The following is a 22708-nucleotide window of genomic DNA, read 5'->3' as shown; positions in this document are numbered from 1 at the left end:
GTAACACGGTGTGCTTAGTTGTGTGTGTTTGGGTGCGCATGTCTCTCTGTCTGTAAGTAAAGCAAATTACCATAAATCTGGAGTATATACATATGTACATATAAAAAAAGTCGCCCTGGTGAACTTGAAGCTCAGTTCGTGTTGAGTTGACGAGGCGCGCGGTCGAGTCCCTTCGCGCGCTGCTATTGTTTTGAATAATTCGTATAACGTTCGCTTGCTGGTTAGGCCTTTGGCTAATTCATTTGTGCGTGAGTGCGGTAGCCATGTGGCTGCACCGATCTAAGCCAGCGACAGTTCAAGTGCTTATAGCTTCGCTTAGCCAGTTGAGGAGCTGCGTCTAGTCATGGTGCGTCGCGCCTCGAGCGTGCCCCATTTGAACAATAGCGGCGGCAGCAGCGCCGACAGCCTTAATAATGCACGCAGCAGAGCAGCGGCTGGGGCGGCTCCTACGGGGCGTGGTAGGCGCGGTAATCCCGCCAGCAAGGCAACAACGCCGACGCAACAGCGTCAGAGCTCCAGCAGCAGCAGTGGATCTCGAGTACCGCGCTCTCGTAGCCTGACCAACGGCATGCGGCGCCTAAGTCCGCAAAAGGGCGGCAGCAGTGGCGGAGGCGGAAGCGGGGACGGAGGCAGCACGGGCGGCAGTTCACGCAACACGCCGTACTTTCTGCGCTCCCGTGAAAATGAGTAAGTGTGCCCAAGTGCTTCTGAGTGTGTAAAGGTGTGCGACGCTTCCCACCGTAATCAATACCTTGAAAACGTATAGCAAATAACTACAGAAGAGATTGTCAATGTGTTTGTTCTAAATTAAAAATTGGTTCAAGCTCAAATGATTTCAATTTAATTACACGGCTATTACGAGTAGAATAAAAAAACTTGGATGTTAAAAAAAATTACTTTCAAAAATTATAAATTATAATTATTATATATTACAAACCAAGCTCGATATAGTAAGGTTCTATATTCCACTTTCAATTCATAGTTTTCTCAAGTATTATTTTTTGCCCCCGGGTTCTATAACTATTGCTCCAACATTTGATCCCAGCAGAAAACTTTAAAGAGTTATTTCAAAATATTTTTATACTCAATCTCGTAGAGTAGGTCGACTTTGTGCAAGGTGCATCCGACGATCCGTCCGCCTGTTCATATGAGACCCGAATACATCGCGATACTTTTGACGCAGTAGACTTAAAATTTTGAAAATATTCTCGTCAAACCGCGATGTATTTCGGTTCACCATAAGTTGAATAATTTTTCACAATTCTACAGTTATTCAACTTTCAGATTTACTTCATTATATACTTATGGGCTTAGGCGGCGAAATGCATTGCATTCATGCAGACAAAGGGTAATGCGGACGCACGGACGGACAGCATAACGGCAATATTCATCATAAATCGAATATACTCTTTCCTTTTGAGAACGAATACACCTAGATAACACGCCTTATAGACAAATAAATACAACAAATAAGACTTGAGTAAATTTTTTCATTTCAATTCCTCATATATACACGATTATCTATAGAGCCTTTTGATTTTTAACTAAATGCTATCCAATTTGCGTATTGGCTTGAAGCAGTCTATTTTTAACTTGGACTTTCTTCCTTTGCAAGTACAGAAATTGAAAAACAATCGTTAAAATATTTATGGAGTTGCTATACCTATCAAAGTAATTAGTTTTGCCTGGTTATATATTTGCATCAATCCATTTGCCTGCTGGACGTGCGAGTAATAAAACTACTTAATAACCTGACCAAAACACCAGGTCGGGGCGTGGAGTGGGCGTGGGTTAGCAACCCTTGATGAGGTGCCATTAAAAATGGAAGGACATAAACAGGGTGGCATAGGCGTAATGACCACGCACAATAAATGGCAGGGACATATAGACAGACGGCAAAACATATAGACAGTCCAGACAGACTGACAAGCACTTTGAACATCGAGCTGCTCTCAATTGGTCATGTTTTATATTTAAACAATTAGGGGTCTTAAGTAAGGGAGTTTGAGCAGACACGACGTGAATCGATTTTGTAATCAAATCGACAATTCGAGTCCTGTGAGTCCAGCGAGTTCTGTGACTCCGGTTGTGTCCCGCCTGACCCGTTTCGAAAGCGAAAGTGACATATTTATGTTTCGATAGGAATTGTTCACCATTGCTTTAGTCACTCTTGCTCTATAATTTTTGGTTGTAGCAAAGTCAGCCCATATTGAAGGTTAAGGACCTGACAGTTCTATGACTTCAGCTGGCTAACGCCTCGTTAATGGCCAGAAGTTGTGCTAAAAGGTAATTTAACTGGTTTGTCCTAGATCGATTAAGGTTATAGCCATCATTATTTCCGATATCTATGTATAAACGAGACTCCATCAATACTTTTTGTTGTATCAGTTAAGTTCTTGACTACGGATTGTAATGCATGTAATTTTTTTCACATACTTAACATATATTCGAAGTAATTAATAAACACAGAGTGGGGAGTTACGAGAAATATTGATCTGTCATTTACAGAAAATCCATTTACACACTAGCTCAGTACTCAAATTCCATAAAATATGGCACAAAAATATTTCTCACATCAAATTATCAATAATAAAAATAATAATAATAATAATAATAAAAATAATAATAATAATAAAAATAATAATAATAATAATAATAATAATAATAATAATAATAATAATAATAATAATAATAATAATAATAATAATAATAATAATGATAATAATAATAATAACAAGTAAGAAAGCTCTAGTCGAGACTGCTCGACTACGAGATCCCCTGAACCCTACAAGCAACTGATATTTCAATAATAATTAGCATCCACACACGCACTCATGCAAACAAATACACACACACACACACTCACATATATGTACAGGTGATTGCGCTTGGGTTGCGCTGCAGTGTTGTCAATATTAGGAGAACTTATTTGTTGAATAATTTAATTTCTAGACGTACGATCGTAATGAAACTTTCAGAACGTATTCATATTGTTTAAATGTATGTGTATACCGAAGCACAAGTCTCTAATATTTGATATACGACTTTTACAAAGATGAGGGTGAGGGGATGGATTTGGGGGTGGGGGGGTAAATTTTAACAAAAACCGAAATTGTATAAAATACGTCTTAATATATATTTAAAATTTGGACACTCTAGCTATAATGATGTGGGAGATATAATTTTTTAACTGACTTTCGATAAGGTTTTTTATCGATAAAAAAATATCGGAAAGAGTTATCGTTTTTTAGTGATAAACTCGATATCCGCGCGATATATACCGACATTTTAAAAAAAAGTTGAAGTCTCTAGCTCTTATATCTTCTGAGATCGACGCGTTCATACATACGGACAGACGGACGGACGGACGGACGGACGGACGGACGGACGGACGGACAGACAGACAGACGGACAGGGCTAAATCGACTCAGCTCGTCGCCCTGATCAAGAATATATATACTTTGTGGGGTCTGCCACGCCTCCTTCTGCCTGTTACATACATTTTAACAAAACCATTATACCCTGATTTCCCATTTTCAATGGGTTCAGGGTATAAAAAATAATAATAATAATAATAATAATAATAATCATACGAAACGTCTATTCAAGACTTGTCGACTTTGGGCTAAGGCTAAAACAAAATAAGGTAAGCCCGAACTGCAACGTTGTTTTTTTATTGCATTACCCGTTTTCAAGGGTTCATATCTAGAAACTAGAAATTAAATTTATTGAATTGAATTGAATTGAATAATGCATATTATAAGTTAACCTCTCTGAATTAACCTCTCTCTCTTGCTAAGGTCCTTAATATCTTCCATATTTACAGACAGTCGAAACGCGACAACTATTAACTAGTTGATTCCAACTGTAAAAACTGTACAAACAAACAGTGCAACTGCACGACTAGGAGATCCCCTGAACCCTGCAAACTTATAATATTGCAATCACTTTACGATTTCCATATACACACATAGAAAAAAACCCATGCACATGCACGTGCTCTGCTCACTGAGCAGCTAGCAGCGACTGCAACCAGGCTGCACAGCAGTGTAGCCAATATTATGAGAGTTTATTTGTTGAATAATTTCCCTCATAGTTAAACTATCTTCATCAAATATCAGAGCACGATAAAAACGTTCAATAAAGCAAAGATCATTTCCTTTTTGACGGTTACCCCTTTCCACAGTCGGTCTCAATTTCGCTAATCTGTACAGTTTGAGTGCGTATAATGCATTCATGTGGACCACCGGCAACGCTCATTCTCTATTCTGTTACTGTTCTGCACAACAAGTAAAATGTAACGACCCTCGATTGGACTAGTTAGCATGTAAAAAAACAACTTGCAACTCTCGCTTTTATATCTAGTATTTACTATAATGGAGCATTCCTATGGGTGACTCGTATGTGGACTAATAACAATCTCGTGCAGCGCAAAAGTTTAGGCAACGAAATGTCAATTTTGATATCTGCGCCACATTCCGTGTTCCTGTTGTTCCATGTATAATTATTATCTAATCCCTTGTGGTGGAGAAACCTACGAAAAATCCATATTAGCACACACGTCATAGAGTATATGTGGATTTAAAACATATGCATACATGGAATCTCGTATGACAAGTTGGTCAGCTATCAGCACAAACATTAATCAAAATGTATTAACATGCGTGCACTTCAATAATTATGACGCCTATAATTGTGCCTGATCAGAGAGTGGGGCTAATAGAGCGACCGCTCCATAAGCGAGTGTACATAGTTATATGGCTGATCCCATTAAATTAACAAACAGTTAATAATGTTAATTTGCCTTGTGTATGTATGCATCACATGCTAATACTTTCTAATAAACACATATCTGTACTATGTGGATTGTTTTTATTTATTTGTGATTGTTTTTTTTTTCTCTTAATAATCTAATTTGGTATTCCGTGTTTCCTTAAGCAAACGCTCATAAAATGGAGTGGTTCGCTTTGTGTCAATCAAAACAAAACAAGAGTAAAATGGAACATATACGTATACCTACAGTATGTCTAGTATAGGTCAAGTAAACAGACTTATCAAAGTTATTCATCATCGGATCTAGTATGCATGTGCAGTCATATATTAAGACAAACCATACTATTGCTTACACAGGCACTTACTGTTAGAAGCAGATCCTAACTATAGGAGACGAGCTATTTAACAGTGGTCGTTTTATATAATTAATATTTTTTTAATAGTCCCAAACTTTTGGAGTGAAACTGGGTACTGAGCCGAATTGCTCTCTCGATAGTAATCTGGTATTAGGATAGGATATACATATATAATATATTTTTCTTATGAATAGATTCATAGTATTCACAAATTTCGAACAAATTCTGTATACCCTGAACCTATTGAAAATGGGAAATCAGGGTATAATGTTTTTGTGAAAAAGTATGTAACGGGCAGAAGGAATCATCACAGACCCCACAAAGTATATACATTCTTGATGAGCACGACGAGCTGAGTTGATATAGCTCTGTACGTCTGTCCGTCCGTTTATCCGTCTGTCCGTATGAACGCCGAGATCTCAGAAGTTATATGAGCTAGAGAGCTGAGATTTGGCAAGCATACTCGTGTATACCATACGCAATACAAGTTTATCATATTTTTCGATAACATATCCGATAACCTTTTATCGAGAATAATCGAAAAATCTATTTTGTTTTTTGAGCCTAATTTAAACACTTTTAGACCTGGAGACTTCAGATTTACTGTGTATATACATATGATAAATACAAACATTTTGTAATCAACAGATTTTGGATACGATGCCCTTTCGCTCCAAACGTATTTGAAGTACTCTAGACTTGTATGTCTACAAAAGATGTTATTCAACAAAAAATTCTCATAATATTGCCGACACAGCAGCGCGGGCGAGTAAGGGTGGATGCATATGTATGTATATGTGCGTGCATAAAAGAAGTGCAGAATAATAAGAATATCAGCTTGGAGGGTCAGAATATCCTATATTTTTCTTTTAATAGCTTATTTGAGTCTACATTTTCTCCGGTTTCTAGATTTAGTCTATGCCAAAAATATTTTAAGAAAGAATAAAGATAATTCAAAACTCTATTCAAATTTTTGTTTGATTTGAAGGCCAAATATTTATTTGTTCAAGACCCGCATGACACCCATCGAAATTATATATTTATTTATAAGTTTTTCCTTCAAGAACCTAAAGCCTCTATTAGAATGCTTACGACTTATTAAGTATTTAGAGTCAATTTCAAGTGGACATAGGTTGATTGAACTTTTCCACGGGGCTTGTCGGCAGAGTCGACTGGTAGGTAAGCGAAGCCCCACATTGGCTCGTGACTGGGAATTAAGTTTACTTCGTGGCGTTGGCCTCCTGCTAAAATATTTACCAAGTGCACACAAAACCAAGGCGTAGATTATGTCTGATTAATATTTTTTTTTACCAAAATTCTGTCCTTAACTGCATAAATATTTAACAAGTAATTTGCGTGAAAATATTAAATATCAAAAGTCAAATGTCAAAGTCCAAGGGGACACGGGAGATTTTTTTATTACGCATACGCCTTGTACTCCATGCACAAAAAAAACTCGTTGGGTTTGCATGTCTGTTGTTGTCAGTTTTATAGTTTAATAAATTGAACGGGGTTTTCTTGAAATATTACTTATATGTGCTCGCATTTGCCAGAATTTCTGCACCGAAATGCCATTGAAATGAAAAGTTTTATTAATCATAGTTGACGCTATTTCTCGCAATGCTGAGAGAAAAACCAAAAGTTATGGCTCTTCTGTTAGCCACGGCTATAAATAGGACCTTCAATCAGCTGGGCGTCATCAAGTTCAAGGGAATTGGAACAGGCAATTTTGCATTGGCCATAACAAAGCAGCACAAAACAAAATTATAATTCATTATAATAACGGCTTTTCCTGAAGTATTCCGCATAGACTCCACGTCCATTTAGCCAAGAACAATGGCTTCTAACGACCTTTACATGCCACACACTCAGTTGGCCTTGACAGTGTGCGTCGGCTAATTGAATGATTTAATCAAGTAATTAGATAAGGAGGGTGGGGGACGAAACTGTGGGTTTCACCATTTATTGACAATAGTCAATTAGTATAAAATTCGAATAGTAATATATTAAAAAATCAATAATAATTCTATTTAAATAACGATATTATTGCTATAGCTTTTTTAATAATTAACTAAAAAGTAAAGCACATTCCTTTATGGATATTTCGATTTGGGAATTTATTATTCAGAAAGTCTTTATACCCATTGCCAATAGTCTTTATATATATGTATGTATGTCTATAAATATAATAACATACAGACAAATACATAAGATAACATACATATACATACATATATCATAGCCCTCTGTTACACTGCCCCACTCTATCTACGTCTATTTAAATAATTAAGTTTTGGTTGTGCTTGCACAGAATTGGCAGCGCGGACACATTGGAAATTGTGGCCTCCAAGTCCACGGGCACAGGCGCAGGCACTGGCACGGGCAGCGAGGAGCCCTCGACGCCGGAGGACAATATTAATGTGGTGGTGCGTGTCCGCCCTCTAAATGAAAAGGAGAAACGCGATAGGCACGGAGCCACATTGAAGTTTCCTGGCAATGGACAAGTCATCGTAAGTCCAAGACGGGTTAAGCTCTCAGAATGGAAAGTAACACAAGCCTGCTTTACACAGATCGAAGGCAACGACACGGGGGCCAAGCGTTCCCACAATCGCGACAGTGTGCGCGTATTCACGTACAACGTGGTCTTTGAGCCAGGTGCCACACAGGAGGATATACTGGACTATTCAGGCATCAAACGCATTATTGAGATGGGCATTGAGGGATTTAGCTGTACGGCATTTTGCTACGGACAAACAGGCTCAGGGAAGACGCATACCCTAACTGGACCTCCAGATTTGGTAAATGAAAGAATCAGCGCAACCATATAAAATATAAATTTCTACATCATTTTCCATGCAGTTTGTGGGCAAGCCCAATCTAAAGGATCCCCGTCATGGCCTGATATTCCGTTCGTTTGTGTATCTCTTCCAATTGATTCAGAATCGCACGGATGTTAATTATGTGCTCAAGGCTTCGTTTATGGAGATTTACAATGAACGGGTGAGAAAATATGTAGCAAAATCACATGTTAACAAGTAAGAAGACTCTAGTCGAGACTGCTCGACTAGGAGATACCCTGAACCCTCCAAGCTGATATTCTTATCATTCTGCACTTCTTTTATGCACGCACACATACATTTATATGCATCCACCCTCACGCGCCCGCGCTCTGCTAACTGCGCAGTAAGCAGCGACTGCGCTTGGGCTGCGCTGCAGTGTGGACAATAGTATTAGAATTTACTTGGTGAATAACTTCTTTTGTAAACATACGAACTTAATGAAACTTTCAGGGCGTAATTATATGGTCAAAATGTGTGTACATTCCAAAGCACAAGTCTCTAGTACTTGAATAACGTTTTTTACAAATTGGGGGCGAAGGGGGCGTGGTATCCAAAATCTGTTGATTACAAAATGTTTGTATTCATCATATATATATACACAGTAAATCTGAAGTCTCTACATCTAATAGTACTCCGATGAGGCTCACAAAACAAAATCAGTTTTTCGATTATTCTCGATAAATAAGTTATCGGATGAGTTATACCGTACTGCGTATGGTATACACGAGTATGCACACAAAATTTCAGCTCTCAAGCTTTTATATCTTCTGAGATCTCGGCGTTCATACGGACAGACGGACAGACGGATGGACGGACGGACGGACGGACGGACAGACGGACAGGGCTATATCGACTCAGCTCATCGTGCTGATCAAGAATATATATACTTTGTGGGGTCTGCGATGATTCCTTCTGCCTGTTACATACTTTTACACAAAAACATTATACCCTGATTTCCCATTTTCAATGGGTTCAGGGTATAATAATTGTATAAAACCACTAACTGATAAAGCTGTCACTACTCGTATTTAGTTTAATAATTTATTCACATAAAACAACAAAAGTTGCTGTACTCAATATGCTTCAATTTTTATTTCCTGAACTTAATTTGATTTTATATTTATATAAATATACAAAATACAAATTATACTAAATTTATTTTAATTTTGTATCACTTCTGCATTATTACTGAACTTGCCTAGATGCATATTTAATGATGGTAATCTACATATACCATAATATTTGCATTCATTAATTTTTATACCCTGAACACTTTAAAAACGGGAAATCAGTGTATAATGTTTCATAGAAAAGTATGTAACGGACAGAAGGAATCATATATTCTTGATCAGGACAACGAGCTGAGTCAATATAGCCCTCTTCGTCTGTCCGTCCGTATGAGCAGCCGATCGCATGTATACTCGTGTATGCAGTACCACTAAAAATTGAGGAAACTTTCAGTTGATATTGAAAATAGTGAACGAGAAGGTATTTCCTTCGTATACTATTGCCGAAAACCTTAGTATCAGCTAGTCCGCAGTAATCGCAGCTTAAAGGAGACCAAATGTGACTCCGAAAACTTAAGTCAAAGAAAAAAATCAAGCTGTTAGCACCAAAGATGCTTCCCTAGCAATTCTGCACTTCTTTTATGCACGCACACATACATACACATGCATCCACCCTCACGCGCCCGCGCTCTGCTAACTGCGCAGTAAGCAGCGACTGCGCTTGGGCTGCGCTGCAATGTGGGCAATAGTATGAGAATTTACTTGGTGAATAACTTCTCTTGTAAACATTCGATCCTAATGAAATTTTCAGGGCGTAATTATATGGTCAAAATGTATGAACATTCCAAAGCACAAGTCTCTAGTGCCTTTACTGCGTTTTTTACAATTTGGGGGCGAAGATGGCTTGGTATCCAAAATCTGTTGATTACAAAATGTTTGTATTCATCATATGTATATACACAGTAAATCTGAAGTCTCTACGTCTAATAGTACTCCGATGAGGCTCAAAAAACAAAATCAATTTTTCGATTATTCTCGATAAAAAAGTTATTGGATGAGTTATCGAAAAAATAAAGCAAACTCGTACTGCGTATGGTATACACGAGTATGCACACAAAATTTCAGCTCTCTAGCTCTTATATCTTCTGAGATCTCGGCGTTCATACGGACAGACGGACGGACGGACGGACGGACGGACGGACGGACGGACGGACGGACGGACAGACGGACAGGGCTATATCAACTCAGCTCATCGTGCTGATCAAGAATATATGTATATACTTTATGGGGTCTGCGATGATTCCTTCTGCCTGTTACATACTTTTACACAAAAACATTATACCCTGATTTCCCATTTTCAATGGGTTCAGGGTATAACAAACCTGCATTGTGCGAAAAGAATGTTTAGGCACGTTTGAAATTTGCAAGGGATCACAAAAACTGGAGCATTGATGATTGGAAACGAGTTATTTGGTCGGATGAATCAAAATTGAACAGTTTCCAATCAGATGGAAAGCATTATTTCTAACACAGACCTGGGGAACGACTTCAATGAAACCATCTAAAGGAAACTATCAAACATGGCTGCGGCAGCATTATGGTTTGGGGATGCTTTACTTGGTGGAACGTTGATCCTCTACATAGAGTAGAAGGTATAATGCGGAAAGAGGATTATATAAATATTCTTCAAACCCATTTTCCGAATTTGATTGAATAATATGCGTGTCCTGAAAGAAAAAAAAAGATTTTTCAACAAGATGGCGATCCGAAACATTTTGCACAAATTATTAAGGAATAGATTGGAAAGCAAAATAATAAGCTTATAGATTGACCAGCACAGAGTCCCGACCTCAATCCTATTGAAAATCAGTAGTTAAGCGCGTCGATCTCAGAAGATATAAGAGCTAGAGACGTGAACATTTTTATACTCATTCACGAAGTAAATTAGTATATTGGTTTTGTGCAATGTCCGTCTTGCTGTCCGTCCGTCTGTCCGTCTGTCCGTATGAACGCAGTTCATTTCGCCGCTATTGAAGCTAGAGACTTGAAATTTGGAACACATACTCGTGTATAACTCCGATTTATAAAGTGTTAAAATTTTCCCGATCCACCCACTGGGGGCGTGGCAAATCGGAAAATGCATTTTCCGATATACCAGAAATCATGTTAGTTGAAGAGCTAGAAAGTTGAAGTTTGGTATGTAGATCCGCGTTGACCCCCCAAGTCCAAAAAGCTATGGTGGATATATCTACGCCCATTGGGGGCGTGGCAAATCAGATAAAACTGTATCTCCTACAGTTCTAAAGCTAGAACGTTGAAATTTCGCACGTGAGCTAATGCTATAATTCTATAATGACTGATGAAAAAATTCTAATTTGGTATATATACTCCTACAGTTTAAGAGCTAGAAGCAAATTTGGATAGTTGAGTTACTGGTAACCTCCTCTATCGATGCCCCAAAAATAATTGTCACGCCTCTTTGGGGGCGTGGCATATCGAAAAATACCCTGTAATTTTCACATTTTTTGAGCGTAAGCATTCAAATTTCGCATTTACGTTACCGTTAGCTCTTTCTAAGAACTGGCCAAAAATGAGGTGTCTATGGCCACTAGGGGCGTGGCAATCGGCATTTGTAGTATCAAATTGCGACATTTATATGCTTGAGCTATCTATGTATGTACATGTATATACAAATAGGCTTAATAGGCATTGATAACACGGAAGGAAACATTTTTATGAAATTTAAAAATAAAATTTTAATATTTAAAAAATATAAAAGAAGCTAAAATAACAAAATTTGCAATTTACAAAAAAGAGTTTTCCGCGGGATTTGAACTCGCACCCAAGCCATGTTTGTCAAAATAACAAAAACAAATTTAGCCGGTGCCTTTGCCGACAGCGCTACCGCCTACTGTCAACAACAGTAATTAAAATGAAATCAAAAAATAAGATTCTTGTTATGAGAGTAGCGGATGGTAAATTCAAGAACAAAGCAAAAACAAATCAGTCTCATTTCAACGCTAGAGTATGCATTTATGTGTACATACATACACACATACAAATGAGCGCGTGCATAAGAAAGGCTGGAATGCTTGATGCTACATGCAGACTTATGTACATACATATATGTACATGCATGAATGCGTACATACATATATGAGGGCTATTTAAGAAGAAACAAATTTAAACTTATAAAATTGTTCAATTAGAAAAAAGAATAAAATATCTATTTTATAAAATAACGAAATATGTATGAAAAAAAACCATTACCTTGATGGGGACTTGAACCTCCGCCTCTGTAACATAACTTGCGACGCCTTTAGCGTCCACGCTATCGCCTTGCTTTACAAACTTGTAGCTAAAATACAATAAGCTAATAACAGAGCGTCATCTGACAAAACTACAATAACAGCAAGAAAATCCAGAAATCAATCGCAATTCTTAGAATGCTAAAAAGCGCGCTTTTGTAATGTATCGATTACTCGATAAAAATTACCAAAAGCTACAATATAATCAAAAAGCATAATTGTTTTGTACTAATTTTTTTTAAAGCCAAATCAAATTAAATTTACAAAAGGACTGTGAATGAGTATTCCGCCCGACTGCAACGTTCTTACTTGTTTTTAAGATAGTCCGTATATAAAGCGCGGATATCGAGTTTATCTCTAAAAATCGATAATCAGTAATCCTCTCATTATTTTTTTATCGATAAAAACCTTGTCGAAAATCAGTTAAATATTTATATCTCCTACATCTTTAAAGCTAAAGCCTCCAAATTTTAAATATATATTTAAATGCCTTTTATACAATTTGTTAAAATTATCCCCCACCTCTATATAGATCCCCTCATCATCACCTTTGTATTTGTATATTTATAATTATAATCTGAAAGTTTCATGAAGATAGTCCGTCGACAAGAAAAGATATTAAACACTTGAATTTCAATAGTAAGCCCACACTGCAGCCAATGCGTGTTTATGAGTGCGTGCGTATGCCTGTACGTATGCTGCGTGTGTGCATGTGCGAATAGTTATTGAAATATCAGAAATATCGAAGGGCTTAGGGGATCTCGTAGTCGAGCAGTCTCGACTAAGGCTTTCTTACTTGCCAATAATTTTGTTTTTTTTTTGTTTATTTAATTTTTTGAAAAAGTACGTTGCAATTGTTTGCAATATTTTTATACCCTGAGCCCATTGAAAATGGGAAATCGGAGTATAATGGTTTTGTGAAAAGTATGTAACAGGCAGAAGGAATCATCGCAGACCCCATATGTATATATGTACATTTTTGATCGAAAAATTAATTTTGTTTTTTGAGCCTCATTGGAATACTATTGACTTGGAGACTTTAGATTTACTGGGTATATACAAATGATTCATACAAACATTTTGTAACAGATTTTGGATGCCACGCCCCCTTCTCCCCAAATTTGTAAAAACGTATTTCAAGTACTAGAGACTTGTGCCTTGGAATGTACACACAGAAATTTCATTAAGATTGTGTTTCTACAAAAGAAGTTTTACAACAAATTAATTCTCATAATATTTCCCACATTGAGCGCGCAGCCCAAGCGCTGTCGCTGCTTACTGCGCAGTTAGCAGAGCCCAGGCGCGTGAGGGTGGATGCATGTAAATGTATGTGTGCGTGCATAAAAGAAGTGCAGAATGATAAGAATATCAGCTTGGAGGGTTCAGGGTATCTCCTAGTCGAGCAATCTCGACTAGAGCCTTCGTACTTGATTTTGTATGATATAATAAATACCCTAATCTATTTAGGCAATTTTTGTTTGTTAAAAAAAACGTATAAAATACTTAAATTTGCTATAAAGTTTAAAATGCTTACTGTGACAATAATTTAGTTCGTCACTGTACATATGTACATATGTAGTTTTACAGAACACATCGTCTTTGACCTGTGTACGTAGGGGAACTTAATTTAATATCCAATCGAAATTGGTTCGCACTAATACTGATTTCTTTTCCGTTGGAGCCATCTGCAAATATCATTCGACTACTTTAGTATGCATTGCATTGACCTCTGTTTGATGGAGGTCAACATGTCATCCCTGCATTTCTGCCACCTTCTCCTCTGTCTACGACTCGATTGGTCAAATCGTAGCTATACTAGAAATTTATTTTTCATTTTAGATGATTTGTTAGTCTACTGAGGTAATTGCACAAACCGAACTTTTACGTAATATTTGATTTTTCAAATTGATTTGCATTTTTCTTGAACAGGTAATCGATTTGCTTAATCCAGGAAGCGCTCGCAAGCCCCTTGCCGTGCGCTGGTCCAAAAAATCGGGCGGGTTCTTTGTGGAGAACTTATTTACGGTGGACTGCGAGGAGCTAGACGATTTGCTGGCTGTGTTAGAAGAGGGTAAGTGAAGAAGACATAAAAATGAATAGTTAAAGAAAATATTTGACAGATTTAAAATTCTATATAACTATGAATAAATCTCGCGTTTAGCTGTATAACTCTCTGCTAATTGCAACCCTCACCCACCTACTTTAGGCATGAGAAATCGCTCTGTGGGCTCGCATGCGATGAATGATCATTCATCGCGTTCTCATACGATATTAACGGTCCACATACTGTCGGACCAACAAACGGATGGCGGCGTCTTTCTCTCCAAGCACGGCAAGATTAACTTTGTAGACTTGGCTGGAAGCGAGCTGACGAAGAAGACGATGAGTGAGGGCAAGACGCTGGAGGAGGCTAACAATATCAACAAGAGTCTCATGGTGCTAGGCTACTGCATCTCGTCGCTGAGCGATAACAAGAAACGCAGCGGACACATCCCGTACCGGGATAGTCAGCTAACAAAGCTGCTGGCCGACAGTCTGGCCGGGAACGGAGTTACACTCATGATTGCCTGCGTCTCGCCGGCGCATTATAATCACGCTGAGACGCTGAATACGCTGCGTTATGCATCGAGAGCGAAGCGTATACGGACAAAGCCGGTCATCATGATGGACCCGCGAGAGGCTCTCATTCTCAGTCTCAAACGAGACATCCATGCACTACAGATGGAAAATGAGCATCTGAAGGCCGCGCTGAATTTGCATCATCAGGCGTCAGAGCCGATGGACAATCTCTTGGAGCTACAACTGGAACGCGTTCACATTGGAGATGTTGGCATTCCCGTACCAAAGATGGACTTAGAGCGTTTGCCAGAGTTGGATGGTAGCGAATTGGCAGAGCTTGTGAAGCTGTATATGGCGGAGAATGAATCGCTGCGACAGGAGAATAATCATTTGTTCACAGTGCGCGAGACTATATTAAGGGATCAAGAGATTGTATGCCGAGAGAATGAGCGTCTGCTCAAGAAATTGGAGGAAGTGAACAAGTAAGTAAGCACGAAACTCGAAGCATCAATTGAGGGCACAACACTCTGGCTCATTGTCGTCTCCTTTCTGACTCGTTATAGGTTGAAACCGAGCGAGGACAATGAGCCACGTGTCGAGCCAGCGCCGGGGGCAGGGGCTGGGGCATAATTGGCTATATACAATACAAATTGAACAATATTTAATAGACAAATCATGTTTTCAAAAAACGAATTTAGAGTGTGACTAGTGATCTAAGCAAATAAAATTCAAATTCTGTTTTTGTTCCATAATTAGTGTCTGTGTGCGTTCACCTTTGATACCAGCAAGACCAGCGATTTCACCCACCACGGGTAAAGAAACACCCGGCACCGAAATTTGGACAAATCCGGAATCAGCCATTCCAGTTGCCATCTTGCCATTGGAACAGCGAATGTCGGAGAATGCCGATAAGCGCACGCATACGGCGCAGAAGCGCATAGACGATGAGCGTATTGCAAAGAATATACTACTGATGGCAAATGCTTTTAGAAAGTCCAATGGTCAGCTTGCGCTTAACAAGGACCTGCAAATAGCCAATAACAATAACGTTAAAGAGCTTGCGCAGCCAAATTTAATGCCAGAGTAAGTAAAATACGCAAGAGAGAATACAGAATTTATATATTAAATATTATTTATTTAGCATGCTTACGTAGTAAATTAATTGAGGTACCTAACTACATAGATATATTCTCAAATATTTATATTTTTTGAATAATTAAAACAAATGTTAACATGCAATTTCAAATAAAACTGATTGAAAAAATACCAAAATGTTTTTTACTTTGCAACAAATTGACAGCACCATTTCAGCTGTTACTACTGTAGCGTCTGCTGCTCCTGTTGCTCTTGTTATCGATAGTTATTCATTCGACTACAAGTTAATTGAATCAAACGCTATTGATTTTTCGTCGATTCTGCAGCTCGAGTTTGCGGCTAAAAACAGCTTTTAAAGGTAAATAGTATTACATACACTTTAACTATTTAGAGCTAAACAGCCTCTATTTGCAGCTTAACATTATTCGCTAGCATCAAATAGTATTGATTTCACCATAGGTCTTGCGGAGACTGCCGTTCTAGATATTATGGCTGCGAATTTACAACAGCAGCGCATCATCAATGAGCAACTGCGTCGTGAGGTGGGAATACCCCGCATCCAGGTGTCGGAAGCGTGTAATACCATGATGAAATATATGATAGATCATGAGTCGGATGATTGTCTGTTAAGTGGATTCACTAGTCAAAAGGTGAATCCGTTTCGCGAGAAGAACTCGTGCAGCATTTTATAAGCTCAATATTGAATGGGTACAAAAGTTCCTAGCAGTATTTCATAATATGTAGACACATAATTATTGTTTACGTTTGCTTCGAGAACTCTAATAGACTAGCCAACTACACAAAAATTTATTAATGAATGCATGCGTGTATAACCTTTGATGTTTGTGGAAATGTAAGCTGACCTCAATTATGTCTATAAACTGAACGTACATATGGATATGAATACTGTAGAAAAATATTTATTACTACGAGAGCAGAAAACCAACTGAAAATGTAAACGAAAATGAAACAGAAACAGAAAAAGATCATGTCGAACCGTCTTTAACATACATACATACATATGTATGTATACCATGTATTTTGCTAATCCTATAGCTCTTTTTTGGAGAACGGCATATTCGCATAAACATTTATATATATACATATATGTATAAATATATATATATATATATATATATATATATATATATATATATATATATATATTCATATTCATTGAAAATTGTTAGTATTTGTATATAACTAACAAATACTAACAATTTTCAATGAATGCATGATCCTAACCTAAACATGTTTCCTCTTGAGATATTAATAAATAATACCATATACTAAATGTACCCACATCTTTTTCTATCATTAATGGACATATTTAGCTAGCTGCTTGGCATCAAATAGGTGATAATTATGATAATTATGATTATTGGTGCGCAAACTTAGGGGTGTTCACCAATAAAGCATTAATCTTGATATATGTATGTATGTATGTATGGTGGTTCATATTACTACATTATTAGAGCTGTGCATAAATACTGTTTCCCTGAAATGCATGTAAATTACTGCAGAGAAAACTCTAGTAGAATATCAGCAAGAATTTCTTATTAATAAAGCGCTGGCAAAAACAACACGCAAAAAAAAAACAATTTATTCATACGATCTGTTCAATCTGAACAATAACTACAGAGTCAAGAAACTATTCCGGAGTGGACTAGATTTGCCTTGAGTATTAGTCCTCTACTTATTGCTATAAATTTCAGGAAATCCAGTTATGACCCACGAGGAGTGTCGCGCGTGCTGCGTACTTTCCTGTAAGATTACATATCGTATCTCCGCAATACAAAAACTGTTATCAATTTATGTGTGTACATATGTACACATATAGAGAAATTCTTTACAGCAACTAGTCCTCGCCTTATTAAACAGCTCTAAATTAACCATTTCCATTTATGAACAGGCGATTCTGACATTTCATATGATTCAGTTTCCATTACCATTCGTTCCATTATAGATTTGAACAAGTACGAAGGCTCTAGTCGAGATTGCTCGACTAAGAGATACCCTGAACCCTCCAAGCTGATATTCTTATCATTCTGCACTTCTTTTATGCACGCACACATACATACATATGTACATAGATACATATGCATCCACCCTCACGCGCCCGGGCTCTGCTGACTGCGCAGTACAATGTGTGAAATATTATGAGAATTAATTTGTTGAATAACCTCTTTTGAAGACACACAATCTTAATGAAATTTTCAGAGCGTAAGCATATGTGTGTACATTCCAAAGCACAAGTCTCTAGTACTAGATATGCGTTTTTTACAAATTGGGGGCGAAGGGGGCGTAGTATCTAAAATTTATGAATTACAAACTGTTTGTATTTATCATAATAATAATAAAAGATTAATCGAAAAATTGATTTTGTTTTTTCAGCCTCTTTGAACATTATTGGACCAGAACTCTCCTTACGATCGTACGTCTAAAAATTAATCGTAACTGCGCAGTTAGCAGAGCGCGTTTTTATACGTGCGTGTGGATGCATGTGTATGTATGTATATGTGCATAAAAGAAGTTCAGAATGATTAGAATATCAGATTGGAGGGTTCAGGGTATCTCCTAGTCGAGCAGTCTCGACTAGAGCCTTCTTACATGTTAATATTTTATTTTGTAAAATTTGAATTTTATTTATGTATGTACATATGTGTAAATTTGCAATATCAGCCCATACCGGAGCCCCATAAAATATTGATCTGAAAAGGTACATTTTATTTTCTAAACTTAGACGGGAATTCCTATTTATAAATGGCTACGGATTAGTATATTCGATTGTCTATTGACATGTTGGACGTGGTCAGCAAAGTTTAATTTTGTAGGTATTTAACTTCGTTGTCCCAATTTATGTCTGATTGGTTGAGGCACTCTGGTTCTCTGGTTAGTGGTTGAGGCTAATACTATTTGATGGGATATGCATATGTTTCCTCTTATTTGTAAAGAAGATTGCCTGTTTTTTGTCTGTATTTACATACATATGTATGTAAATCTGCATAGCTTTGCCTATTTGATCATATATAAAAAGAGCCATAATAAGCTTGGAATCGATAAAATTATAGTTGTTACAAATTAATAGAGAAGTATATGAAAATGTGTGATATATCAAGGAATTTACTAATAAATCCGTACTTTTTGTTCCTCGCGAAATTTCGTGAAAATCTGAAATCACGTGGCGTGGTGAATATAAAAGTCACAACAGTAGTTCAGATGGGTAGTAAAAAGTGGCGCCAAATGAGCAAGGCTCAAAAATCTATTTACAATCAAGTTGCGCAAATGAATCGCGAATCGCGATTGAAATAAAAACTTGTTATATAGTTATACATTTGAAACATTATAATGTACGCGCTCACTTCTCTACAAAGCTATCGATATTTTTCAATTGATTAAAATAAACAACGCTGCTAAACACTGTTTACAACAAATCGTCAACATCTTCGACGCATTTTCCATATTAAATACTTTGCTTCGTATTAAAATGAGTTCCGGGTTTGTTACTGAATCCGAGGCAGCAGAAACGCGACAGCGTCGTCAGGAAGAATGGGAACGTGTACGCCAGCCCGAAGATCCGCTGGAGAGACCAGAGGAACCATATGACGGTCGTTCCTTGTACGACCGCCTGAAAGAGCAGAAAACAAAAAAGGATATGGAATTTGAGGAAGCCCACAAATTGAGTATGTTCAAGAAGTTATATATTGAACTCATAAGTTATTGCTAACGTCACATATGTACATATAGAGAATTTGATACGCGGCTTGGACGATGACGAAGTGCAGTTCCTGGAGCTGGTCGATGCTCACAAAATTAATGCTGAGCGGCAACAAATGCATGACGAGGAACTGGAACTGAGGGACTTTCGCAATCGCGTTGAAAAACTGCAGGAAGAGAGCATAGACAAGGTGGAGTGACTTGCCACGAACTACAGTAATAATCAATAATCAATATTGTTTATCACAACAGAAGCTTCAAGCGGAACTAAAGACAACCGCCAAATCCGTCGGCGCTTCGACCACAGTGCGCAATACACAAAAGTCTCTACTAGGACAGGGCATCAAGCGTAAAAATGGGGAGTTGCCCACAAGCAGCAGCAAGGCTTCGAAAACAAAGCTGAATACGTCCATAGAGAAGACGGCATCCCTAGCTGTTTCTCCACAATCAAGCAAACACGATGTGGGCAGCTTAAAGTGCATTGCTATATTGCCTGGCATTGGTTCCTACACTGAGTCTAGCGATTCGGAAGGCAGCAGTGACACAGAAGAGCATGACCACGATAAGAGTAGCCTGGCCGACCTATGTGGACGCAAGATAATCAAAAAGAAACAATGCGCCGAGTGAATAAATTTCTTTTGTATTTTGGGGCAACAGCTTGTGGTGGATTCTTAATTATGTTTTGCTGCAGTGAATTATAAAAACTAGCGATAGAAAGAAATGGCTACGTGTCCTTTTTCTTGTTGCGATTGCGATTTTTCACATTCGTCGTTTCATAGAAATTGCTGCCAATTTTCTTGCGTTTCTGCCTACGTTCCAGCGCACGTTTCTGTTTGGCATTGAGTCGTGGCACCTTAGCACTGGATGGACCATCATCTTCGCTATCATTCTGCTCATCCGAATCCCCTGGCTGGACCTTGGCAATACGGAATTTACCGGAGGATGTGATGGCTAGTTGTTGGGTCCTTTTGGCCTTTGCTTTCTTGTGCACCACGCGCTGAAGGTCTTCATTGTATTCGTCCTCTGAATAGAAATCACTTGCGCCATCACTAGAATCGTCCTCCTGCTCTGGGTTGACCAGACGCGCCTTTTTGCGTGCCGCTCGCTCTGCCTTCTGCTGTTCTAAGAGCTCCAGATCAATGTGATCCAGCTCGCGTTCATCCTGCTTCTCGTACTCCAGACCCACACGAATCTTACGAAAGTCTTGTATTTGCTTGAACTCACGTGCCTTCTTTACGGATTCGCTTACAAACGTAGGTGACTCCGATTTGGCATCTACATCATCCTTAACAGCGGTCTCTTCAGGAGATGCCTTCTCAGGAGATGTGTCCTTCTGTGATTTGGGTATGGCAAAGCCCTCCGGTGGCACATAAAAGGGCAACTTGCCACGCTGCCAATCATTGAGCACCATGCGTGCCGTGACTGTGATATCCGGCTCACCACCCTTCAGTAGTTTACCAGTTTTCTTGGCTAGCTGCTCGAGGAAATGTGTGGATGAAGTCCAGCTTTCTATTTTATAGTTCTTTGCAATGTATTCTTTGCGTACACGTTTTAACACTGTGTCCACATAATCTTCGGGATTAGTGACGAGCTCCACGCGAACAACGCCTTTTAGCACCTTTTCCGTGTCCGTTTCGGCAGAGGGATAAACCACACCGGGGCAATCGATTAGAAATATGCGCTTCATTAGCGTTATGTATTGCCAAACCTTGGTCTCACCCGCAATAGGAGCTACATTACAAACCTTTTTGGAACGCAATGCATTAATAACAGAAGATTTTCCTACATTTGGATAGCCAATAAAACCAACACTGATCTGCTTCTTATCCATGTGGAGTTTACCCAATTGCCGGAACAAATTAATCAGCGCACCTGACAAAGAGTATGGAATGTATTTTGAGACCAAGCTGAGGATTATCTCCGCAAGACTCACCTTTGCCAAAAGGATGCTGCATGGACGCATGAAATGCTATTGTAGGATATTCGGCACTAAGGATTGCCACCCATCGCTGTGTTACCCACACAGGCACCAGATCTACTTTGTTTAAGATAAAGAAGAGGTGTTTGTGCGGCTTCTCCTTGCGTAGGAACTCCTCAATATACTTGGAGCGTGTACCCATAGGATCGCGGGCATCGAGCACCTGTAGGAGCACGTCCGAAGCGTCCACAACCTTGTGCAGTTCATTCCAAATACGTTTGCTTTGACCTGCCCCGAATACCCAATCACGCACAGCCTTCTTTTCACCAGTATCTTCGCGTATGAGATCCACATCTTTAGTGGCATCATACTGATTGGCCTGCTCATCAGCAACACGACTCAAGTCTTCCAGATCGCGCGCTTTTAAGCTGACACGTTTGCGTTGTTTTTTTGGTCCAAATACGCTGTCAAAGCTCTCCGTCTCTAGCAAATGAACTCGTTGATACTTTGACGCTTCGTTTAGCAGCGTAACGGGCAATTGCGAGGGTTTCATAATGACCTGATATGGGTCTTTCACAGCCTTGCCAATCTCATCCTGAAACTTTTGCAACGCTGTTTGCGAAATGACACGCGAATTGCTGAACCATTTTGGTGTGGGCTCCACTCTAGCCATTGTTCCAGCGGGCAGACGACCCTGAAGGCGGAACAAAAATCGATTATCTTAAGCATCTTCAATGGCGACATAGCAATATTACCTGAAATGGTGCTGGAGTAATAACTTTTCCAGTACGATCGCGTTTGGCCTTGAAATTACGATACATCTGCAACCGCTTTATCGTGCCCTTGGAACGTGGGTGGGCTACACCTTTAAGACCACTTGTTGGTCGCTCTGGATTCATAGAATGGTTGGAATGGTTAAAGCCCTGCGTCCGGGGCTTGCCCGGAGTGCTGCGCACTTTCGGCATCGCTATTATTTTTTATTTATGAGACGTTAGGTATAGTTTAGAGGCTGTTCTTACAGCATGCACGTATCAAAACAAACACGTTCTGTTTGTGAAAGGGAGGTTAGGTTGAGAGGATTGTTTTTATTTAAGCACAATATCGATATTTTCAATATGGATTTTTATCGATATTT

At 38.6% G+C, this 22708-nt stretch overlaps 5 protein-coding genes across 7 annotated transcripts; 4 read left to right on the top strand and 1 right to left on the bottom strand.

The window, feature by feature from the left end:
• Nucleotides 1-99: 99 nt before the first annotated feature.
• Klp54D (Kinesin-like protein at 54D) lies at nt 100-16106 on the top strand. Of its 2 annotated transcripts, XM_089261086.1 has the most exons (8): nt 101-687; nt 7441-7639; nt 7700-7927; nt 7989-8129; nt 14214-14355; nt 14491-15325; nt 15600-15926; nt 15985-16106. In XM_089261086.1, the coding sequence occupies exons 1-8, from the start codon at nt 344-346 to the stop codon at nt 15995-15997; spliced, it is 2229 nt and encodes a 742-aa protein (XP_089117212.1). In that variant the 5' UTR covers nt 101-343; the 3' UTR covers nt 15998-16106. The 2 variants fall into 2 exon arrangements, with proteins under 2 accessions (XP_089117213.1, XP_089117212.1); XM_089261087.1 differs by lacking the exons at nt 15600-15926; nt 15985-16106 and adding an exon at nt 15407-15595 and having other exon boundaries at nt 100-687.
• A 69-nt stretch (nt 16107-16175) lies between these two features.
• On the top strand, nt 16176-16922 carry LOC108653995 (guanine nucleotide-binding protein subunit gamma-1). 2 transcript variants are annotated; one of them, XM_018104972.3, is made up of 2 exons: nt 16176-16296; nt 16353-16922. In XM_018104972.3, the coding sequence occupies exon 2, from the start codon at nt 16427-16429 to the stop codon at nt 16628-16630; it is 204 nt and encodes a 67-aa protein (XP_017960461.1). In that variant the 5' UTR covers nt 16176-16296; nt 16353-16426; the 3' UTR covers nt 16631-16922. The 2 variants fall into 2 exon arrangements, with proteins under 2 accessions (XP_017960461.1, XP_089117254.1); XM_089261128.1 differs by having other exon boundaries at nt 16211-16296; nt 16398-16922.
• Nucleotides 16923-18985: 2063 nt separating this feature from the next.
• On the top strand, nt 18986-19250 carry LOC149091254 (uncharacterized). The gene has a single exon (XM_089261127.1). The coding sequence runs from the start codon at nt 19035-19037 to the stop codon at nt 19248-19250; it is 216 nt and encodes a 71-aa protein (XP_089117253.1). The 5' UTR covers nt 18986-19034.
• A 125-nt stretch (nt 19251-19375) lies between these two features.
• Nucleotides 19376-20376, top strand: LOC108653989 (PSME3-interacting protein). The gene is made up of 3 exons (XM_018104965.3): nt 19376-19621; nt 19686-19846; nt 19908-20376. Exons 1-3 carry the CDS (start codon nt 19426-19428, stop codon nt 20280-20282), a joined length of 732 nt encoding a protein of 243 aa, XP_017960454.1. The 5' UTR covers nt 19376-19425; the 3' UTR covers nt 20283-20376.
• Ns2 (nucleostemin 2) lies at nt 20280-22645 on the bottom strand. Its single transcript, XM_018104960.3, has 3 exons — nt 22329-22645; nt 21589-22267; nt 20280-21527 (listed from the first exon to the last, which is right to left on the bottom strand). Exons 1-3 carry the CDS (start codon nt 22536-22538, stop codon nt 20380-20382), a joined length of 2037 nt encoding a protein of 678 aa, XP_017960449.1. The 5' UTR covers nt 22539-22645; the 3' UTR covers nt 20280-20379.
• Nucleotides 22646-22708: the final 63 nt, after the last annotated feature.

This window comes from Drosophila navojoa, chromosome 5 (assembly GCF_054131105.1).
Source record: "Drosophila navojoa isolate 15081-1374.11 chromosome 5, UAZ_NAV_1.0, whole genome shotgun sequence".
Taxonomy (NCBI): Eukaryota; Metazoa; Arthropoda; class Insecta; order Diptera; family Drosophilidae; genus Drosophila; species Drosophila navojoa.
The sequence above is the reverse complement of the archived record's forward strand: the minus strand, read 5'-3'. Positions and strand labels throughout refer to the sequence as shown.

What these genes read in the sequence shown, in the direction of transcription:
- LOC108653989 (XM_018104965.3), top strand. Translation starts at nt 19,426, where the DNA reads ATGAGTTCCGGGTTTGTTACTGAATCCGAGGCAGCAGAAACGCGACAG. An exon ending in TGAGGAAGCCCACAAATTGA is followed by an intron (nt 19,622 to 19,685) that starts GTATGTTCAAGA and finishes ATGTACATATAG; the next exon opens with AGAATTTGATACGCGGCTTG. An exon ending in AGGAAGAGAGCATAGACAAG is followed by an intron (nt 19,847 to 19,907) that starts GTGGAGTGACTT and finishes TTATCACAACAG; the next exon opens with AAGCTTCAAGCGGAACTAAA.
- LOC149091254 (XM_089261127.1), top strand. Translation starts at nt 19,035, where the DNA reads ATGAAAATGTGTGATATATCAAGGAATTTACTAATAAATCCGTACTTT.
- Ns2 (XM_018104960.3), bottom strand. Translation starts at nt 22,538, where the DNA reads ATGCCGAAAGTGCGCAGCACTCCGGGCAAGCCCCGGACGCAGGGCTTT. An exon ending in TTACTCCAGCACCATTTCAG is followed by an intron (nt 22,268 to 22,328) that starts GTAATATTGCTA and finishes TTCCGCCTTCAG; the next exon opens with GGTCGTCTGCCCGCTGGAAC. An exon ending in GCAGCATCCTTTTGGCAAAG is followed by an intron (nt 21,528 to 21,588) that starts GTGAGTCTTGCG and finishes ACTCTTTGTCAG; the next exon opens with GTGCGCTGATTAATTTGTTC.
- LOC108653995 (XM_018104972.3), top strand. Translation starts at nt 16,427, where the DNA reads ATGGCTGCGAATTTACAACAGCAGCGCATCATCAATGAGCAACTGCGT.
- Klp54D (XM_089261086.1), top strand. Translation starts at nt 344, where the DNA reads ATGGTGCGTCGCGCCTCGAGCGTGCCCCATTTGAACAATAGCGGCGGC. An exon ending in GCTGGCTGTGTTAGAAGAGG is followed by an intron (nt 14,356 to 14,490) that starts GTAAGTGAAGAA and finishes CACCTACTTTAG; the next exon opens with GCATGAGAAATCGCTCTGTG. An exon ending in AAATTGGAGGAAGTGAACAA is followed by an intron (nt 15,326 to 15,599) that starts GTAAGTAAGCAC and finishes TTCCATAATTAG; the next exon opens with TGTCTGTGTGCGTTCACCTT.